At 45.5% G+C, this 22,930-nt stretch overlaps 1 protein-coding gene across 1 annotated transcript in view; it reads right to left on the reverse strand.

Moving 5' to 3' along the window:
- Positions 1-17,702: 17,702 nt before the first annotated feature.
- LOC113583925 (zinc finger, SWIM-type containing 6) overlaps positions 17,703-22,930 on the reverse strand; it is a 41,178-nt gene continuing 35,950 nt past the window's right edge. Inside the window, exons 11-14 of the mRNA XM_027020559.3 lie at positions 21,853-22,010; positions 20,816-20,979; positions 20,639-20,720; positions 17,703-20,536 (exon numbers count right to left, since the gene is read on the reverse strand). Coding sequence (XP_026876360.2) covers positions 19,674-20,536; positions 20,639-20,720; positions 20,816-20,979; positions 21,853-22,010 — 1,267 coding nt within the window. The 3' untranslated portion in view covers positions 17,703-19,673. The remainder of the gene's footprint in view (positions 20,537-20,638; positions 20,721-20,815; positions 20,980-21,852; positions 22,011-22,930) is intronic.

Consider the following 22,930-nt stretch of genomic DNA (forward strand, 5'->3'; position numbering starts at 1 on the left):
ACATACATACATACATACATACACACACAAACACACACACACACACACACCACAGTTATAGCTTTGTTTCCATGCATATATTCTCTGCTTGTTCATGGCAGGTTGGTCGCAGCTGAATTAATACGTAGTCTGTGTGGAAACGTAAACCTGCGATCAGAAGGTCAGAAGTGCAGTCTGGTATGCTGTTCATTTCACCCAATCCAATCTAAAGAGCGCTAGCCCTACTGTAGGTATGCTCTCGCGATGCTGTTATCGTAGTCACGTTCCTCTAGTGAGATTCCCACACGCAGCACGCTGAAAACATACATGCACAGGGCAGACGGGGGGCGGTGTTGGTGGTCGGTCATTGTCCGCCGACTTCATTAGTATGCTGAGAGCTTTGTCGCTGAGATGGGTGGCGACTTGGTTGGATGCGCGCTCTCCGTCTCTGGTAAATGAGTATAATTATTTTCAGAGCTGCAGGCGACTCATGCATGTTTTATCCCCCCATCTGGACAGAGCGCGCAGCACACAATGGTGATAAAAGATGTTTCACATCGACACGTCAAGGATGTGTGGGAATGTGGACGTGGTCACGGGCGGCCCCTCGGCGCCGGAGCCTGCACGCGCCCGACAAGGACTCCAATATATTTCGGCTAGCGGCGCAAAGCGCGCACAACAGTCACGGCGCGTGAGGCATGCAGCGTTGCGCCTTCGGTTGCCGGCGGTCCGCAATTATGGTAATTTTTTAACAGTAGGCCAGCCGTTTATCTGTGAAGTCACAAATGATGCTCTCTTGGCCTCTCGGTGGAAAGGTGCACAGGGATTTCTTTGTCTTGATCAGCTTTGTATTTGGCGCGCGGTATTCGCGTGCTGTGCTGCCAGATAGAAGGCAGTGGTAGGTTTCTATCCACGCGGCTTTTCTAACGAGCATGTGGCTCGTTCTCTCCCACGAGCTTCATTTACAGCGCCGAGGAAGTGGCACAAAGATATTATGCAGATGGCGCATACATGGCATGTTTGCATACCAAAACTCCTTAAATGTCATCTGGGAGATATGTGGTCATATGGTAGCCCACATCTCCCCCTGGCCGGCAACAGAATACACTTAATATGCAGGATGGCTTGACGAGCATAGCAACCGACAGCAAAGGAATGGAGGAAAGGACCCTGGTAGCGTTTTTTAGGATCTGTGTGTTAGACATATCTCCCACCCCCCACGCCGTTGAGAATATTCACATTCACATAATCGGCCTTGCCGAGGCAGGCTAATTCGTGCAGGTGTGAGTGGAAGGTCCCGTTAACAAAGGTGAGTGTAGCTTTCATTTCTGATGCTGCTAATGAACCGTGATGGGTTGCTTCCTCACCAAGCACGACCGGTTCAGAAATATATATGCAGGTTTGCCTCGAATACTAACCATATACACTTTATCTTAAGTGGCCAGTTTACTCGCTTTTCTCATGCTAGACAGAGGAAAATCCAAAGTCGAGTGTTATTGCACTGAGACCGAATGGAAAATCAAATGATATGTTTGTTTGGGTGGGACTGAAAGCACCCCTCTGTCTTGCATTAATTTAACACATTCATGGGGTTTTCCGCCCGTCCCCGGTTCAACAAGCGAGGCTGCTGCGGAATGCTTAGATGAGCGTGTTGTGTACAGAGAGCGTGTCGGTGGCTATATTTGCCTGATGTGAAATTAGAATACATTATATGTCATATCCCTCATTGCCTCTGTAAATTGGATTCTGGTGTACGGTGTAGCTGCCGCCTCAGCCTCTCTCCCTCTCTCTCTCTCTCTCTCTCTCTCTCTCCCTCTCTCTCTCTCTCCCTCTCTCTCTCTCTCTCTCTCTCTCTCTCCCTCTCCCTCTCTCTCTCTCTCTCTCTCTCTCTCTCTCTCTCCCTCCCTCTCTCTCTCTCTCCCTCTCCCTCTCTCTCTCTCTCTCTCTCTCTCCCCTCTCTCTCTCTCTCTCTCCCCTCTCTCCCTCTCCCTCTCCCCCTCTCTCTCTCTCTCTCTCTCTCTCTCCCTCTCCCTCTCCCTCTCTCTCTCTCCCTCTCTCTCTCTCTCTCTCTCTCTCTCTCTCTCTCTCTCACTTTCTTTCGCTCGCTTGCTCTCTTTCCAGCCATTTGCCGGAGATGAAAGTTATCTGCGACAAATTTGTGTATAATATATTATAATGGCATGGCTCGAGGTGCTTCCATGACTTCCAATGGTGGTGCCTGGAACTAAAGTAATATGGAATTCTGCTTGCCTGCATGAAATAAAAGCGCTTAGAATATGCCTGGAGTCGGTACAGTAGACATTGAATAGGGCACCTGTTTAGTATGCGCCCAACCAAGATCATTTGGAATACAGTATAGGAATAACATTAATAAAGCCCAGCTACTTTGCGCATGTCTGTGTAGCCTTGTGCAGTGTGTGTGAGCTCAGTTCTAAACTTCTCATATGAAGCCTTTACCAGTCTTTACAAAGGTCATTTTAAAATGGATCATGGTTGTACATTCATGTGCAATGCACCTGCTGTGGCATTGGTGTTCTAGTGAGAATCATTTTATTTAGCCACTTGAGGTATTGAGGTATTATGGTACGTCCTGTTCACCAGATACCACTTCTTTGTGCCGTTTGAATAGGGAGCATAGTTATGTACTTTGCCTGTGAGCAAGCAGGCTCTTGTTTTGGTAATGATAACCATCTCAAGCATTTGTACTACCCTGCTGAAAGTGACAGATTATTTGTGGCTCCTCTGGCAGAAGCTGAGCTTGGTCTTAATTGGCATCCAAGCTCGGTTCCACCACACAGAGACAGTGAGTGTGTGAGTGTATGAGTGTGTGAGTGTATGGGTAACTGCACCACTCCTGCAGACCTGAGGCTACTTATGGATTCAGGATTGGAGTTGGGAATCATTACACACACACACACACACACACAAACACACACACTCACGTGTGCACACATATACACACTGACACTGGCAGTTTCACTGTCAGTCTGCTGGAAATATGGCATGTATGCAGTCCGCTTCATTGAGCTTATTTGGCAAGAGAGTAACACACACACACACTTTATCAGCATTTGTGCCTGGGTCTCCATAGCAACGGTATAATGGATTTGCCCTAATTCAATCCTAGAAGCAATGCTTAAGCATAAATGAGAAAAAAGAGCTTGCACCTGAATTCTTTTTGAGTCAGGACTCACATGACAGGAGGCAAGTTATGTGATGATACCAGAAAGACTAAGTGTACTATCTCTCTTTCTCGGACTAGCTTTGGCATCCCCCACACACACCATTCTCTCTCTCTCTCTCTCTCTCTCTCTCTCTCTCTCTCTCTCTCTCTCCACCACCCCTCCCCCTGTGTTTGCTCTGCCTGACATTCACAATGTGGGACCCCATTGGATTTCATTCCAACCTTTAGATTTGTGCTTTATTACTAACCTGCTCCTCGAAGTAGAATGGGGATTATAGCCGGGGTCAGAAGTGTTTCAAAGTAATAACGTCTGGAAAGAGAGCAGTCTCAAAGAGACACTGAACAGCGAGAGAGAGAGAGAGAGAGAGACAGAGAGAGAGGGAGAGAGAGAGAGAGAGAGAGAGGGAGAGAGGGAGGGGCGCGGGGTCTCTCTGCGTCCCACGTGCATGAGATGGATACCTCTCTCTACCTAATGAATGTTCTCGGTGGCTGTTTTAGCCAGAGACACAATCGGAGTTGTCAGCAGCTGACAGGGTGATGGAGAGATGTGTCCAGGCTGCCTTTCTGTTGTCTGCCTCAGTGCTGACCTCCTACTACCAGCACAGAGACTCCTCACTTTACCTGGGTCCTCTCAGACCCATGTAGATATGCAGTGCCATATACAACCATGTACAGGACTTTTATGCCCAGTGGAACTGTTTTACGTAAAGTGGAATTGTAAAGTTTTTTTACGCTGTTTTTTACCACTCAAATATACTACTAATATACATCTGAGCCTTAGGAATCCATATAAAATGAGTACAGCTAGAATCCTAGTAATGAAACGGACTCATCAATGACAGTTTCATGCTAATGGTTTTGGTAAATGCTTTAAAATGTTCAGTCTTAGGCCTAAGGGTGTGGTTAAGTGCTTATATGCATGTGGCTGTGCAAAAGGAATCTGGAACATGAAATTGTTTGCTTTGTAGAAGACTTGTGTTAAAAGCATGTATTTTAAAACATTTAAAAAACAAAAACTCCACCAATATTGTTTTTTTCAAGAAATTGCAAACAGTTTCAGGAATATTTTTTTAGAACAATGTGGGAATTTCCTTTTGAATATGATATGAGTATTGCAACTGAGTTAAGAAATCTGATGGCTTCCTCTTGTGTTACATATCTTCATGTGTTCCATTATTTGGAAGAGGACATACATTTAAAACAACATTGCACTGTTTGCTGTATACTAGCACTGAAATGGTTTTTAGTGTAAGTAATTAGAACTAGTTCAGGTCTCTAGATGACGAGCATGAATCTCTTAAAATGCAGAGAACTGAACTCCATTCTCTCCCGTGTAGTAAATCCCAGCACTGCTGTTGCGAGATCAGATGCAAGATAATCTGGAGATATCTTCTCAGGAGATGGCTGCATAAGAACTTTAACAATGACCGTTTTCTTTCCACTATCACAACACCCTTCCCTCTCGCTGTTCCCGTGTTTCGCTCTTAAGTGTGTACTTAAAGCAATGGTTGTGAGTATATAAAGGTTTCTCTTTAATCTTCACAGCAGAAGAACCCTACATATACTCTCAGACAGAGAGCTTCCGTCTTTTCATTGTGCTAAAGCTTGGGACGGAGATGTTTCCCCCAGGAACGTAATACGTGAATTTATTGATTTCATATGATGTATATCATAGATGGGCCCTAAACCAGACATTTCAGGTCAGACACGGCTGTTGTATGATTTGACACATACCTCACTCTAGCGCCGGGGGTGGCTTTCTCCTCAGTGATTACACTCCTCAGCAGATTTCCATATCACAAAGAAAGCGAAGAAGTCTCCCTAAGAAAACTACTTCATGCACAGTACACGGTATCTTTAAACGTCTTATTAATCTGCATGAGAATTCCACAGCCTCACTGCTAAAGTGCCACTTTACCGTGTGATAAGTGTGATAATAAAGTAAGAAACTGTCTCTCTCAAACACACACACACACACACACACACACACAAGCCCTTTCTTGATGACACACGGAAGAGCTCGTTGATGACATGCTGTGAAGTGTGGCAGCAGACAGAATTAAAGCAGCTCCATCGTATCTGTTCCTGTCCGTGCTTCTTTTCAGCATGGCGGCACCAGGCACAGATTCCCAGATGAAGGGCGCTGTCGTGAAGCTTGAAGCCTGACACTTTTCCAGATCAGGTCCCTGTGGACTGGCTGTGATCCGCCTGCATCTCACCCTCCCCCCAGGGCAAATTCACTCTTACTCAAGACCATCTCATCACCCTTCCTCCCTGCCTGCCTGTCTGTCTGTCTCTCTCTCTCTCTCTCTCTCTCTCTCTCTCTCTCTCTCTCTCTCTCTCTCTCTCTCTCTCTCCTGCTCTATTACCATTCTCCTGTCTTTTGACAAGACTTCACACCCCCGCAAATGGCTTCATCTATTCACCTTTCGAGCTGAAATCCGACATGGAAAGGAGAGAGCATTGTCGTACTCTCGCAAGCATCACGTCACCTCAGCCAGAGGAATTCACCATGGGATGAGTGAATCCTGCTGCAGCTCCTCTGCCTTTTATCCTGCGCTGTCCTGCCTTTTATCCTGCGCTGTCCTACATTGTGCTATCGAATTAAAGGAACAGGTCGCCCAAAGGATCGCTAACGTGGCTAACACTGAAAGGGCGCTAACGTTTACGCTAGCAGGTAAGCTAACTGCATCCATGCAGTGTGAGTCTCTGTAGGATGCCTTGGTTGGGCTTCCTCTAGAATGGCAGGAAGGGCTTAAATGCACGTTTGTCAACAAAGAGAAGCGGCGGTGGACAGGGAGAAGGGAAGGCGAGAGGATGGGGGTGCGTGCAGAAGACTGCGTGGCGAACAATAGTCCATTATGCAGACGCAGCAAACGATCACCTCTGAGCGTGGACGAGGGGGCACCTGACAGGCTGCCCGCTGACGGCTCCATCAGAGCCGCTGGGACCTGCCGCTTTCCCTCCCATTCCCGCCCGCCCGCCCGTGTGACAACCCCACCGCTGGGGCCTGCCTGCTTGCTTATTAACCAAGGATGATCGCTGGAGGAGAAGCTGATCCCCTCCCCCCAAGCACCACACACACACACTCTCCTCATAGTTCAGTGGGGCCTGGTGTTTGTGTGTTTGCACCCTGTGACCCGTTTGCTGCCATTTCAGGGAAGCGGTGTGCAGCGACTGCGCCGACGCAGAAGAGAATGGCGGCTGAGAAATGACAGACAGGCAGGAAGCCATGACAACGGGCAGACTGTGCTGGCTAGGCCCACACAGCAGAAAAGAAAACCAGCAAGTGAATGTGGGCTTGGAAGAGAGAATTACAAGCCGTCTGGTGCACCGAAGTACAGACCATAAGAGCAGGTGACTCGTTAGCGTCTGTAAGACATGCACTGCACTGCTGTATTACAGCGCTGACGAGGGCCAGAAGCAGGTAAACGTGATTAGCAGCACACATCATTAAGCTAGCACGGGGGAGCTAATGCAATATCAAAAAAGCAACATGTAAAACTCTAATCCAGACTGAATAAGATCAAATCTGGCCAAGCATCTGGATTATTTCTTATTTTTTACTACAGTTTTGCACAGCATTAATAATGCCGTTTTCATCTGTTATGTGCTGTAAGAGTACTGTTTCTGCTATACAGATGTGAATGTTAACACTGCTTCCCCTGCTTCTTGCTTTTCTGCTGTTGGTTGTTCTGTCTTTCCGTGGCATTCTGTGGCATTCCGTGGCTTCTGTTTGAGGAGTCTTGCTCCTGCTGTGGTGTCCAAGCTCCTCCGCCTTTGTCATGGTTCCTTTCTTCCTCTAAATGGAGTTTTCCAATTCCACTGTTGCCTCTGACACCTGAAAGATGCTTTGTAAAAAGCGCTATATAAATAAGTTTTGATCAATTGATTGATTTATTGATTGATTTATTTATATACTGCTTTTCTTTAAAAAAAATAAGTTGCATTTTTCCCCCCCGATATATACAGTAGCTAATCTTTGCCTTTGAATTTAAGCACTTGGAATGTTTATTTATCATTCGAAAGTGTGTCATTACAAATCTAAAATTAAAATAAATAAATAAAACAAATAGCAAAAAAATAATAAAGATGACAGTTACATTTGAACATTACTGCCTGTGGTCCAAATGTACACCAAAGCTTATTCTACACAGTCCTGCTCTCAAGAAACTCCCAAAACCCTGATGTCCTGTAGCTACCCCATTTCGTGCTGCTCAGGTTATGTTTTAGAGGCAGACACTTAAATCTTTTTATTTAAATCTCAGACTAATCCAACCCCACAAACAGATGCTTGGCTAATTTGCAGCAATTAACCACCTCATTTCTGCACAGTGCCTTGTGGTGCAGCTATGGTTCTTAGTGAGGCTTTCTGCAAAGTCCTTGGCTGGATATGAATTTTATATGGACAGTTAGAGTTTAACAACACAGCAGCCAGAAGGGTGATACTGTAAAATCTGAATGAAAAGCCATCACACAACAGAGCAGTGGTAAGTGGTATCAGTAGGATAGATTTTGGCCCTGCAGATGTCGTTCGAGACAGGAATGTGATTATATAATACTTATATAATAAAATACTGTTTTACTGGATTCATCATTTTGGTTGGTAGTTTGCTATATAGATGCACTATGTAGGCTAACAGTCTTCCATTTAGTATAATTTCATACATCAGATGATACTTGGACTGAATGGAGAGATACTGGGGCAATTGGGTTCCAGTTTGTAAGAAAAAGAATAATTGTGTGTGTGTGTATGTGTGTGTGTGTGTGTGTATATGTGTGTGTGTGTGTGTGTGTGTATGTATGTGTGTATGTGTGTGTGTGTGTGTGTGTGTGTGTGTGTGTGTGTGTGTGTGTGTGTGTGTGTGTGTGTGTGTGCGCGCGCGCCAACCAGTCAGCATTGTTCTCATCTACAGACAGGCTCTGCATGTTTTCCATATAACATGCATGCACACACACACACACACACACACACACACACACACACACACACACACACACACACCTGCCAAGCTGCCTGTCACTGAACAGGTGGAGCAGAACAGAATGTGTTCATGCACTCAGTGGTGTTCTTTTTCTCACACCTCACCTTTGCTCAGCAAGGAGATTCCAAGCAGGGGCAGGATTTGCAAAATAAGAAGCTGGGAAAAGAAGTTCTCCAGTTGAAAACGAGGTGAGAGGAGGTAACAGGGCTGAGTCTGTTTACGTTAATGATGTCGTAATCGCTGTTGCGGACCGTGTAACTGAGATGATTTGGAAGGGGGGTGTTGTGAACAGCAGGAACAAAATGACTTACTGTTAAACAGAGGTGTTTCGATGTGTTAAGCTGTATGAGTCTCAGGCAGCAGGGCGGCACTGTGGGTTTTTTTTTTTTTTTTGGATGACTGAGTTGCAATATGTGAGAACTGCATTTCAGATTGATAAAAGGTGTTTTTTGTCTGTGAATTATGAAACTCTTTTGTGCTGTCTGGTTTTCTACTGTCTGTGCCTCATGTTCAGGCCTGCGCCCACACACACACACACACACCCGCACAGCTCTGATTAGCTGTAAGAATTTGACAGACATCAGATTCATTGTTTGGTGTTTGCTATAAGAAAGGTAAAAAGAATTTCATCAGTGTTTCTAACCCAACCTGCTGATCTTGATGGATTGCCACTGACAGTAACTCATAAGTAAACCATTAGTCATTCCAGTTTGAACTGACAGTAGTGCAATGGGACCACTTTGTTTACACATGAAATGGATCACAGCAACTTTTAGTCCACTGTCCCATATTATTTACAATAATGTCACTTAGAAAGCCAGTTGAAAGCAAATATCACACAAAGGACTACAGTAAATAATGACTGCAGTATCTCTCAAGCCCACAATTACCTCCTCTGCCAAGGTATTTCAGTAATTCTGAGGTCAAGCTCATTAATTATATCTCCTTTAAATACAATAAAACGGAATGAAAGCCCTTTGGTAAAATGCTGTGGAATTCACGATGCCTAAATGAACTTATCACTTTTATTAATGTTCTTCTATTCTTCTTCATCTATTATAAATATTCCAGGAGATCTATTTTACTGAGTGGTCAGGTTTCCGAGAATGGTCCGGCGTTATCGAGGGCAATTTTAAAATTAAATTGAAAGCTCCTCGCTTTTTTGCGTTTTAATGAGCGCCGTGGAGTGATCCCTTAATCAGAGTTGTCGTGAGGAACTCGGCCTTGTTAGGTAGCGTAATAGATAGAGGCGATTCATCACTGAGCACTGTGACGGGAGAAAGGAACGCTATTAATTAGGATTTAATTATAAAACCTTGGCCCATAAATAAAAATAAAAAGGAGGTATTCATGAGGCATTTATGGAAATTCACCAGGGATGGGACAGAAGGGCATTTTCGTGAGACAGATAAATCACATGACGGGCCAGTCTCTCCGGACTGGGAGAAGCTGGAGTTTAGAGAATTAAAACGAGCAAAAAACCGACCCTGCCGCGCGAGGAGAAAGCCGGCAGATCGGGAGATAAGCGGATAAAGACCGAACTGTCCCGGACAGGAGCGACACACAAAGAGCCGAGGCTATTATGGAAATATAAATTGCGTTTTGAAGACAATGATTCCTGCTTGATGCAAAGTAGGTTCAAACTAGGCTCGTGAATACGAGCTTCAAAATACCTTCCCCGGGGACACCGCAGCAGCAATTGAGCCCTCCATCCGGTGAGGCGTAACAGGCCTACCAGCAGAGCAGCACATCAACGGGAAAGAGCCTTTTTAGGGTGTGACGTCTTCTGTGATGAACGGATGCAACCGGGAGCGCAGACGTGCGGTTGTTGAAATTGGCTTTAATGTTCACATGATTGCAGCTGCAGTGGATGTTAGTGTTATCACGCTTTTACACACGTAGAGATTTAAAGGACTTCAGCACAGACGTTAATTCCGAAACATCTCAATGACATATTACACTGCTGTTTCAAAAAGAAAACTTTCATCACATACCTATATCGTTTGGTGAAGACATCGTTTTGTTATTTGTTTCTCCGAACCCATTAATTGCACATGTTTAGCAATGACATTTATGAACATTTTATGGGCAACATTCGTCCCACGTGGCATTTTGAATTGCCTTTAAAGTTCAAATACGGGTATTATTCGGGCAACCAGAGTGAAAAAAGACCTTACAGTGCCTTCCAATCTTGGGCAGCCTGTTACTTCAGATGAAAGACTGAGCCGAACCTTTCATCTATAGGGAAAAGGTCACCAATACCCTTGTGCACGGTATCAGATGCTGATAGATATTTTAGATGTAAGATGGGCCCGCAAAGACCTTGTGTGAATCCCCAGGTTAACTGCTGATCTGTGGCGAGTTCGTCTTTGAAGCTTGTTGAAATTTACAAAGGCCTGAAATACCACTAAGCATACAGTTAAAAACAGTTTGTTCGTTTCTCGCGAGGGATTCGGGCCGCCGGTTCTCTATCAGGGGACAGAAATAAAGTCTCCTTTGGAAGAAGATTTGCCAACCACTGTGAAATATCTCTCTTAGGGAATATGAGGAGGCTGACATTTTTCGATTGCAGGGTCAGTGGGTAAGTTAATGAACTCAAAGGACACCTGAGATTTATTTTTGCAGATCTGCAGGACGGCTGTTAGTTTTTTATTTATTTATTTTTTACCATAAACCACGGGCTCTGGCTGTTTAACTGTCCCGATAGAACCGTTCTCCCGCTGTGTTTGCAGCGCAGCACTCATTTGTAATGACAAAAACTTTCATTTTGCAATGAAACACCCCCGCGTGTGTTTGTGCGTCTGCGTGCGATGGAAGCGTGTACTGAATCCATGGCGCGCGCCGCCGACTTGACGCATGAATGCATCCTGTAGTGCTGGCTCGGGGGAGGGCGCGCGGATTACGGGGACATATCTCTCGAGGACAGTCTCGCAGGTGAGCGGCGCTCCGACACTGCTTTCGCTGTCCAAAGCATACGGTAAGCTTCCACGTGCCCCATTTAAGCCCTCCAGGTGTGGTGCCTACAGTATACGTCTCGCGGACGTTCTCAACACATAACGTTTATATGAGTCTTTTTGTACATATGTTTCAAATATTATTTTTTGACGTTTTCAGTGTTAAAGACATCAGTTGATTCCTTTTATGGAAGAACAAAAATATATAAATAATAAAGAGAAAAAATCCATTTAAACTATCCAGAGCAGTATATGGGCAATGGACATAACCAGGAAAACTTGCGTCACAATTCTGCATTAATGGACCTTAATAAGTTACATCACATTAAGTAATAAACTGACAAATATGTGAAGGCCTAACACAGCACTTTCAAATCGCCTTTGTTTATAATCCCCTTGCTTTTACCAGAATGTGAAGCTTTTGAACACAGAACTGTGTGCAGGCCTGTTTCTTGTTTACAGTTAATTTCCTCTTCATTCCACATTCCACTCTTCTACTGGGAATTACATTATTAGTATTAGTCTTCTATAAACAGCTTTGATTGAGGTTTGACTGCTTGATGTTTTCTAGTTAATTATAAATATTCGCTTGATTTGTTTAGGTAATACATCTATAGTTTCACTCTGGATTTGATCATGACATCATGCATCCATGCTTTTGAAGGACACACACACATTGTTTCCGTTGTGAGGAGCATTGTGGACAGTGTCTTCCATAGGGGCCCAGGGCCCTGATCACATAATGACCAAGATTGTGAAGTCTTGCAAATGTAAACAGGTAGAAGTAGGCAAGGTTATCTAAAGGTAAGCAGACAGGGGCCCCCAGTCTTTAACTTCACACCAGAACAGTCCATTGTTAAGAAAAACCAACTAATGAGTTTGTGTGTTTGTGTGTCCATTTACTACGGACACTGGCAAACTAAAAGAACATAGGCAATTTTGAAGAAAAATGTCTCATTAAAGTATAAACGTAAAACAGAAAAATGCATGACAATTCAAAGTCTAGATACCTGATCTGAGGTCAGTGGAGGAGCAGTCATGTCTTGTCTGGCGGTGTAGGTCTGTACCTGGTAGCTGATTACAGCTCTGCACATGACTTGGCCTATGAAAGGTAAAATGTGTGGAGTTTCTGTTACCAAACATGTTGTGGTTCATTATGCTGTAGTTTGTGTTGAGCCAGTGTTGTTTTGCATGTGACTACACTGTTCGCAACGCACGTCCATTGAGCGGAACGACAACTATCGCAATGAGCAGGGGAGTGAGGAGTATTTTTGCATCAGTCTTTGCAAACGTCTTAAAGTAATTGCTCCAGAAAGGCATTAGAACAGGTGGGTTTCTCATACCAGTGTAGCAACTGTAAGTTGCTAATAATATTAAAGTTGGATTCAGTCCTCCAGGCTGGCCTTACTCCTTCCAAGAATGGCTTAACAGAGTGATTACGTTTAAGACCCTTAGATGGTGTAAGAAATAGATCACTGAGGCCATGCATTGATTTGCGTATGGAGTCAGGAAACGCCAAACCATGCATAATTAAAGAGCCATATCAGAAAATCTGCAGAAAATGTGAGAGGTCACAAGGTTGGCTTGTAAGGCCTCACACTGAAATGCTTCATTCAGAAAGAGCAAACGGTGACCACATTGCAAAACGTGATGCTTATTGACCAGTCAGTACTTATGTGGGTGCCAGATTTAGCAGTATGGCATTTTAGGACTTACAAGACTGAATACTGTGGTAATGTCAAATTTAAAAGGCTAACCTATTCACGGTATTTCCTTGGAGTCCTGCTATTGACTTATTGGCATAACAAAGTAGGTACCATCAGCATAAAAGTATATAGGGGAAGAGCAAAGTTCAAAGTACAGCCTCCCAGTATAAAAGACCACTTAATTAATGACTACTGAAAGGACGACCACATTAGCCTCTTTTAATAATACTTGTTCATCCCAGTTTCACCACTGCCCTGAGCCTTCCTGTGGAACTAAACAGAGACCTAAAGCATTAGCCATAAGTTTCTGCTGCCGCTGACTTCACTTTTGAAATGTTATGCTTAAAACCTACTCCAGGCGCTTTTCTGCAGCCAGATGTTTCCTCTCATCTCTGGTCACATTGGCAAACTGAAAGCTGAAAGAAGCCCAACCAACCAAGTAAAACCCAGGCACTATAAACCCAGAGCTTCAGATTCTAGAATTTACTGTGCAGCTTCGGGTGCCAGAGGCTCGTCCTAAAACCAAAAACTCTACAGGGAATAACATTTGTTTTTCCAGTAGGCTCGGAGCTGTTTGGAGCTGAGGCGGAAGTTTCATTTGGGCTTTGCTGTAACTCCTCTTCTTCCTCTTAAAGGTGAAAGACGGCCCGTCCGGCCGAGCAGGATCTGGGGGAATTGTGGGGCATTCGGGGTCAGGACTTCCCGTGATAAAGGATCGGAGTTTACTGCCGTCGAGCACTAAAGGTCTGTGTTAGCGACACACGTCAATGGGTGGCTTTTACGGTCAGCATTTCCTGGAGCAGAGGAAGTGCACAGTGCTGCCTGGCCTGTTGCACTGCCACAGATAGTCTATCTTTTCTGGCCACTCCATGAGTGGGAGAAAGGTAATTACACCAGCAAAAGAGTTTTAGAATAACATGGTGCCTAGTTTGTGAGGATTTAATGTGTCCAAAAATGTATAACGTCTAAATATATATTAAATAAATTCATCTTAGAAGCACTGTGGAGGTAAAGGAGTAAAAGTCTTTGCAAGACCTTAAAATGCAATAAGTAGGCAGTTCCATTAGATTAGAAGGAATATTTTGCTATATCCTGCAAAATATGAATATTACATAATCACTGTAGGTATAGAACATTCCCCTCCAATTATTTGACAAGATGCACTATATGGGCAAAGGGATGTAGACACTGTTCCTATTGTGTTCAGTAACTGTGTTCCTAATTATTGCGTTCCAGCAACACTGATTGCTAAAAGGGATATAAAATCCAGCATATAGCCAAGTACTGGAGGTAGAATGGACTGTTTTGCAGAGCTCTGTGACTTTAAATGTGACATTGTTATAGGATGCCACCTTTACCACAACTCAGTTTGTAAAGTTTCTGCCATTCTCGATATGTCCTGCTCAACTGTAAGTGCTATTACTGTGAAACAGGATTACTGGAAGGGTCTGAGAGCAACAACAGCTGAGCGAGAACAGAGCCACAGAGTGCTGAAGTCTGGAAAAATCGTCTTTCCTCTGTTGCATCACTCACACCTGCCTCTGGAGGCAACATCAGCACAAGAACGTCATGAAATTGGTTTCCATGGCTGAGAAGAAGCACATAAGTCTGAGATCACAATGCCAAGCATTGCCTTGAGCGACGTAAAGCATACCACCACTGGACTCTGGAGTGGCGGAAATCTGTTTGTTAGAGTGATGATTCACACTTCACTAGCTGGCAGTCTGATGGATCAATCTGGGTTTGCTGAATGCCAGGAGAACGCTACCTACCGAAATGCATATCGTCAACGAGTTTGGTGGGGAAGAGAGAATGGTCTAGGGACATTTTGGCTAGAGCCCCTTAAGAGCTAGGGTTAATACTTCAGTACACAAAGGCATTTTTGACAATTATATACTTCAAACTTTGTGGTACCAGTCTGAGGAAGGCCCTTTTCTGGTATAGCATGCCAGTGCTTCCGTGCACCAGGCTAGGCCCATAAAGTCATGGTTGGATGAGTTGGATGTAGAGTAAATCCAGTGGCCTGCACAGAGCCCTGATCTCAGCCCCACAGGGCACCTTTGGGATAAACTGGAATGCTGATTGCCACTCAGGTTTTCTTGTCCAACATCAATGCTTGACCTCACAAATGTTCTGTTGACTAAATGGGTACAAATTTTCACAGGCATTCTAAAACCTTGTGGAAAATCTTCCTAGAATAGTGGAGGCTATTATAGCAGCAAATAAGCATGACGAAGACTTGATACACATAATTTTCAAAATGGGACATCCAGCTAACTCAGATAGGTAATGAACAGGTGTCCACTTACTTTTGGCCATATAGAGTACATCACCATGTTAACATCTAACACCATGCTAACAGTGAACACCTTTAACTCTCTTTTTTCCCCAATTTTCTCCCAATTTAGTTGTCATGCCAATTCCAACCCATCCACTAGCTAGGCTCACACATCATACAACAACTCCCAACCATGGAGGGTGTGTTGAAGGGCTGCCCAGCACACTCAGATGATCACTCTAACTGCCTTCGTCAGCGAGCATGACACACAGAGCACCACCTCCTTGCCACCTTCATCACCCGGATGCAGGTATCCACGGCAGTACAGGGGCTTGCACCAGCAATCTCCTGATAATGGAGCACGTCTCTGTCGCAGCACTTGGGGGCCCATGTATGCCTCTTTCTATGTGTAACGTTTACAGCTGTGTGCAAAATTTTATTAAACACTCCAATGCAGACGCAAAAACAACCACAAAAACTGGGCTCAGCTTTGCCGCTGTGGCACTCGGGCGCTTGGCTGTGGTGCGTGGAAGCCCAGGACCTGTGCTCTGCTGGGCACTGGTGGAAGCAGACCTCACAGGCCTTTACGGGTATTGTATCCCAGGCAACCACGGCTTGTTCTTCCAAAAGTGGTGAGGGACGGATGGTCTGGGCAGAGTGCTCCAGCACGGAGTGGCATGTAGCGGCTGTGCATCTGAGCTCTCGGGAGAAGGAGCAGAAATCACGGATAGCATCAGCCTGCAGCCCATCTGTCTGTTCCCCGGCGTGGACTGCAAAACCAAACAGAAACACGCGGCAAAATGTAGACACTGTTTATAGGCATGTCAACGCAGTGCTCTCGCATCCCGAACCATTACTAGTTCTACAATATTTGAAATTACAGCTGATTTAAAAATGTTGATGTTTAAGTATGTCACAGACAATCTATCAAAATCCCTTGAAACTAATTTAATGCAGAAAGGATAAAACTCGGCAATAAATTAAAAGAGCACACAAGTACCCTGCATGCTTATCAGAATGGAAAGGTGAAAATGAGGGTAGCAGTCACACTTCTTCCTGCAGTATTTTAAAAGTGACACACAGTTCCCCCTTGACACCTCAGTAGTTTAAATCTTTGGCTTATTAATGCCTGGAAATCACTCATCGAAATGTTAACCGTGAGAGGCCCTTTTGGAGGGAAGAGGCCTTTTTATGTGTAGCCAAGCTTATCTTTCCACTGCAAATATAATGGGTCAGCAGGGGTGTCATAATCCTTCCCTGTTCCTGTTTAGTTAGTTAATGCAAGATGGGCGATTGTTGCTGGCTGGCCCCGGTTGACGCAGCCCCTGAGTTCAGTGGGTTGTAAATTCTCTAATCAACTCCTCAGCAGAGCTAGAGTTGAGGATGTGTTCGGCATGTTTCTGTCATTCACTCCCGCTGTGCTGCTCAGCCAGCTCGTGATTGGCGGGGCAGCTGATGACCTGAACTGGATGATAGAGAAAAATAAATAAAACCGGGAGTGGGCGGAGTAGTGAGAGGGCCTCGGAAATTGGAGGCAGAGCTCCTGAGCTGCAGGCATAAAAAAGACACATAGGGGCAGTGGTCCCTCAGTGGTTAAGGTACTTGACTTGTAATCGGAAGGTTGCTGGTTCAAGCTCCACCACTGCCAAGTTACCACTGTTGGGCTCCTGAGCAAGACTCTTAACCCTCAATTACTCACGTTGTACCCAGTCAGAATTGTCACTTTGGATAAAAGTGTCAGATAAATGCTGTAAAAAAACAAACAACAACCCACAAATCAATCAGCTGTATGGATGTTAGTACTCAAACTTCACACAGGTAATCATTATAGTTAAAGGTGGAGTAGGTAGGCTTATAGACACCAGCGAGTGTAAGGTAGGAAACTATCCAACCTAAAACCAGCCCACCTGCCCTCCTCCACGACCCCCAACACATGAATGCGCTCTGCCTGACTACAGCAGCAGCAGCTCACGACAGCGCGTTTCCATTACCGGCTAGCTGCGCTAACGTTGTAGCTATCGCATCAGCCAAAGCCAAACATTCAGGTTAGCGACACTACATAGCCAAAGTCAGTTCTGAAATCGTAATTTTGAATTTTCCTAAAACTACATAACGTTTGGCGAGCAAACAGCTGCAGTAGCTAAGCTAAGGTAGGTAGCTAGCTTAATGCGTATCTAGGCAACTACCGCCGGAAGGCGGCGCGCTCCCTCGGGTTTATATCCACACCTAACTAGTTTAGCAGCCGCCTTGACTTGCTTTATCGGCCTTTTCTTTCTTTCTTTGTCTAGCAGTGTAAGCGGCTTCTCTGCCCTTCCTATGCAACTAGCATGCCAGCTTTTATCAAACGTGTGTACAGCCGCGTGAAGGACGACACATGCGCGAAAGAGCGCAGAGTCGCGGGGGTGACGTCATCTCCTCAGGTCCGAACCTACTGATTGGACGGCTCTCTTTAGTCCTGCGACCTGCCAGACTTTGAGGTGTTGATTGTTATCGGCATGTTAAATAGTACTTTAAAAAAAGATGATAAAAAATGCTTTTCATAGTTACCTACTCCACCTCTAAAAACAATATTGTACCCGCATAAGGGGGGAAATGATAAAACAACTTCAGAGAATCTCTTCCTCTCAAAAAACTAATTTTAATTAAAACAAAACAAAACAAAAATGTTGAATCATTAACAAGTTTATAAAACAGTGATTTAGTTACATAAATAAATTGATATCGGTGTATCAAATCTTAAATTCAACTTCATGAGCATGTTGACACGAGTGATGAAATACAATCGTTTACCTTTTATAATAAATAAATTGGAGAACATGATATTTCTGTTTCTAAACAAACAGAAAACTACAGACAGACCTCTAAGAAAGAGAACAAGAGACACTCGACAACGTCTTCACCAAAGAACGTAAGAAAACTGCTTTTAAAGCACAATGTACAGAACCATTGAGCTAAATTAAAGACACTAAGGTTTTAACCAAAGTTGGTTGGCTTTCATTTTAATGAACAGGTTTGGTAGTTAGAACTCCAGTTTGGTTATTTTAAAGCATTAAGACAAGGCAAGAAAAAAGGCTGTTCTTGTTTGAGGAATTCTAGAGGAACAAAACAACCAAAAACATTTTTTAAAAAAAGCATTAAAAATGTTGAACAGTCAAACCTACACAGCAACTTTCTGTCCTGCACAAAGTCAAGATGTCAGCAGAATATGCATGTACATGTTATTGTGCATAAAATGGAGCTTCTTTGTGACTTGATAATTGTGGAGAGAGACGCGAACGTGGTCAGGCCAATTTTACTTTGCGTGTGCGTGTGTGTATGATCGGAACATTAATTACTAAAAGTCGGTTTCGGTTGGCTCTGTCTTCAGCCCTGCCATTCTTGCATTCCCTATTCTTAATGCTAAGGCTTTGCTGCTCTGGTTCACCGCTCGACGTCACTGGTGCCCAGTACAGTCCAGGGCACCCTGGATACAGACATTTTGTATATACATACAAAACAACCCATTCATGGATTCCCATATACCAGTTGGAACATGCAGTTGAATAGGTGGTTCTGCATAGGTGTCCAGCGCACGGATCACTGCCTGATTCCAGCCCCTGGAGCAAGCGCCCATTCTCACCCTCTGATATGTTTTGTTTTAAACCAAGGTACTGCAGCTTCAAGTATTTTGCATTACATAGAATATTCTTTTATAAATTAGTTAATGTATACATTTTTTTCAATATTCAGACATATACTATCATATATACAGTACAATAAAATGCTCTCATTCTCTCTTTTTTCCAAGATCATTTTCTTTCTATTTTTTTCCTTTATTTTTTCTTGAGAAATCCCTGAGAATGTATGTCGACAGTCGCTAAGTTTCCACAAGCGTGAGCACAACAGGTCTGGGTGTGTGTGCGCGAGTATCTGCGTGTGTGAGACATGCTCCTGGATGACTGCAAAGCCACGCTATTAGCCTGCTAACAACAAAAGAGAAAGGAAAAAAACAAAACAAAACAAAAGCTAAAAACCCAAACTGCTGTGGTTTTTTTTTCTTCTTCGTATCCAACGTATCCTTTAGTACACAGATAAACACGCGTGTGAAACGGGGAAAGATGACATAAAGCTGCAGTCGTACGAGGTACTTATCACTTGGGATGGAGGTGCTCTGTTTGGTTTAAAGCCATTTTCTTCTCTTTGAGGCTGTGAATGTTCTGACAGATATCTGGAGTGCTATGTGGACCTTTGCCACTGGACAACATGTACTCAGTGTAAACCAAAACTTTCAATTTCTTTTTCTTTTTTTTCTTTTTTTTCTTTTTTTAAATTCTTTTTTGCTTTTTTTTTTTTTTTTTTTTTTTTTTTTTTAAACCTCTCTTTACTTACCGCTCTCACGCACTTCCATACAAATAAAGGAACACACAAAACTTCCACAACATGACGATTTTCCTTTCTGGCAAAACTAAACAAGTCTATACACATAATACCGCTGTGGCTCTTACTGGATTTGACATTTTGTCCCCCTCTTCCTGCATTTTCGTGTCGCTTTAACTTAGAAAGGATACAAAGGCAGACTCAAGTAAGTGGAGGGCGGCGACCTGCGGCCTAACCGAACCTCTCCCGTACGAGCATCATCAGTTTCTTTTTGCCTTTGTATATCTGTTTCAGGTTGTCTATGAACTGCGTGAACTGGATGTGTCCATCATGCGCCATCAGGAACGTCTCCCGCGCTTTGCTGAGGAACTCGATAAATTCGCTGTAGTGCCGTGGGCTGATGTGCGTGAGGCGCGAGTGCGTTGTGTTGATGTACGCGCCAATCGTGGCGTCCAGCAGCTGCCGCAGAGGCGCCTTGTCCAGCGACATCAGCTTCCCAGAGTTCCTCCGACTGTGGAGGGCCACCATGCCGGGCGTGGTCAGCGTGCACCGCCGCAGGATGTCCGACAGCACGGTGGCGCACTTCACGCTCTTCACCACTAGGGGGATGATGGCGGCCAGCTCATTCTTGCCCAGCGAGTGGCTGAGCGCGCACGCCCACAGCACATCGTTGATGGCTGGGTGAGTGTCCTGGTTGTAGCTGAGGTTCAGGTGGGCCATGGCCAGTGTGGCCAGCTTGTAGGCCCGCATGGGGTAGCCGCGGTGCTCCATGTAGCGCGCGATGGTGAACAGCTGCGTGTAGCTCATGCCCGTGGCGGCGGCGTCCAGCACGATCTGGTAGGCCGTCTCGAAGGCGATGTGGTCCTTCTCGCAGAGCGTGAGGGCAGACAGGGCGCAGTTCTGCGGGTCCTTCATGGCGCACTGCAAGGCCAGCGTCCGCGCACTGCTGGCAAGGTTCTCCTGCTGGTGGCAGTCCAGGTGGAGGCGCACGATGGTGCTGTTGGACATGACGGTGGTGGCCACGATGCTGGTGGCCTCGGTGGGCGTGAAGAGGGTAAACCAGCTCTGCATGATGCTGTCCAGTGCGTAGACCCCTGCGTGAGGGACAGAGGGTTAGTCACCTGGTTCACACACCCACCAGCAGAGGTAACTCGGAAAACTCGGAAAAATCTAACCCAGAACACGAGCCGACTCACCGACTTCTGTTGCACATGTGACCAACCACCGAACCATCTCCCTCCTTCTCCAGTTCAGTGTCGAGAGAGTCATTCGCATGACCTTTGGGGAGAGAAGGGGGTGGGACATGATGAGCCATCACCAGCCACGAGCAAGTACGTGACCCAAACCAAACCGCGAGCGGAGGCGGGGCTTACCTGAAGGCCCAGCTCCAGAGACACTTTCAGCAGAGTGATGTCAGGCAGGCTGTCCATGAGTGTGGCTATTTTGAAGGCGTCCTGCGCTAGTTTAAAGATGTGAGAAGACGAGTGGACGTTCTTCTGGATGGACTCTAATACTGTTTCCAACCTCCGAGCATCGCCTAAAGGCAAAGGGCACAACAGAGAACACGTTTACTTCTCAAGGGAGTCTAATAAACACTGAAGGGGATGAAGCATGGAGTGGCACGAGGTCTAAAGATCTTCCGAAATGGAACATCTGTCACTGCAAATAGTCTTTAGGGTTTGGGGGTTTTTTTTGCTATGAGATAAATATACAAGAAAGGGTGAAAATTGCAAGCACGCTGCCTGCGAGAGATGAAACACCACCCTCAGGGACGGGAGGCACAGCCCGGACTAAAACCAATTTGAATTCCTCTCATGATTTAAAATTCAAATCACTTGTCATTTCACTGAGTGTACGCAGTGACCGGCAACCTTGGAAAGACCCTCCTTCATTCCTGTCACACACACACGCGCACACACACACACACACACACACACACACACACACACACACACACACACACACACACACACACACACACACACACACACACACACACACACACACACACACACACACACACACACACACACACACACACACACACACAATTATGCAGTGTGAGTCAGCACCAGAGTCTGGCTATGGTTACGGTGTGTTGAGCCCCACGCGCGCACACTCCCTCTGCATAATCACCCAGTGAGTCAGCACCAGAGTCTGGCTATGGCACCTCTAGTTGCGCGCACACACAGACACACACACACTGTAGACCTTCTAATTTTAGGTCTACAACATGCAGGTTTTTACATGGTTTAAAAAAAGCAGCAGAATTGTGCAGTTCTTCTTTTTGGTTTGTGTGCACTGGGAACAGGACAGCAGATCTTGAGGTGTAAGCCAGCTGCAGCCTGGCCTTCACAGACAGGCATGCTGGCCAATGGGCAGAGTTCCCTCTGGGTGGGCGGGGTCTAACCTTTGGCTGCTGTGAGCATGGTGGAGGCCAGCTCACACTGCTGGGACTCTATGTGGCTAAGGGTGAACCACCGGGGGTAGCGGTTGGGGACAACGGATACTATATGGTGCGGCCGGGACATGTCGCCGGAAGGAGCTGAGGATTCCAACACTGGTAACCTGAAAACAAGCACACAAACAGCACATTAGTCATGAAGGGGTGCTTTCAGATGTTTCTCACACTGTGATGAATATGAGAAGATCCTCACACAGGACACACCAAGTCCCTTTAGGTTCTGACCTGATGAGGTTAGCAGGTTCAGAACTTGGCGAACGGCAAAGTTCAGACACACCTGCAGCAGGGTCAGGCAGAGGCCCGTGCGTATATATAGCAACACATCGGTCTCATTAACTCCGCAGCCAGAGAGGATATTGGAGTTCATCTCTCAGAGCCAGCTCCCTGGCAGAGTACACCTAATAACCCATCCTCTCCCCGGGGGCACCACCAGACTCGGTTAGGTCCGGCCGACCCGGAGTGCCGCGTCTAATCCGCTCTGCTCAGAATCAGATCCACTCATGCAGGTTGGAGTTAGAAAAGGTTTCCGTTTCTTACAGAGAAGGTCGAATTACGGAAACGCTGTCATTTCTTCTACCGAACAGCAAACGTGTCCACGAGCTCAGATGACGTTCCACTCTGCTTCTGCCTCCAACAGGGTGAAACCAGACCCCTGGACCCCAGCACAGAGGAAAGACGCCGAAGTCCTGACACTACCCTGGAGCACCGACGCAGCCCCTTGGACATGAACGGCTGTCGCCACCAGGGTGGTGATGGGTGAGAGGACAAACCTCTCATCGTTCATCAACCTTCAGCACGAGGACATCTGGGATACGCCCCCTCAGACGCAGAGCCTTTATTTTTTAAATGTTTACCTCAGACAGCTGTGTCTCGGTACAGTAACTGTGCTGTACTGCTCCGTATACTAAACCTACATCGGCGTCTGAATTCAGGGTGGAGTTTTAAATATACTGCCCCTACCACCCAAGAGGTCAGAGCACCCAGTCTAACGGCGCTCCGACCCCTGGGCTCTGAATAATTACAA

This window comes from Electrophorus electricus, chromosome 19 (assembly GCF_041902795.1).
Source record: "Electrophorus electricus isolate QZ-2024a chromosome 19, ASM4190279v1, whole genome shotgun sequence".
In the NCBI taxonomy this organism is placed as follows: Eukaryota; Metazoa; Chordata; class Actinopteri; order Gymnotiformes; family Gymnotidae; genus Electrophorus; species Electrophorus electricus.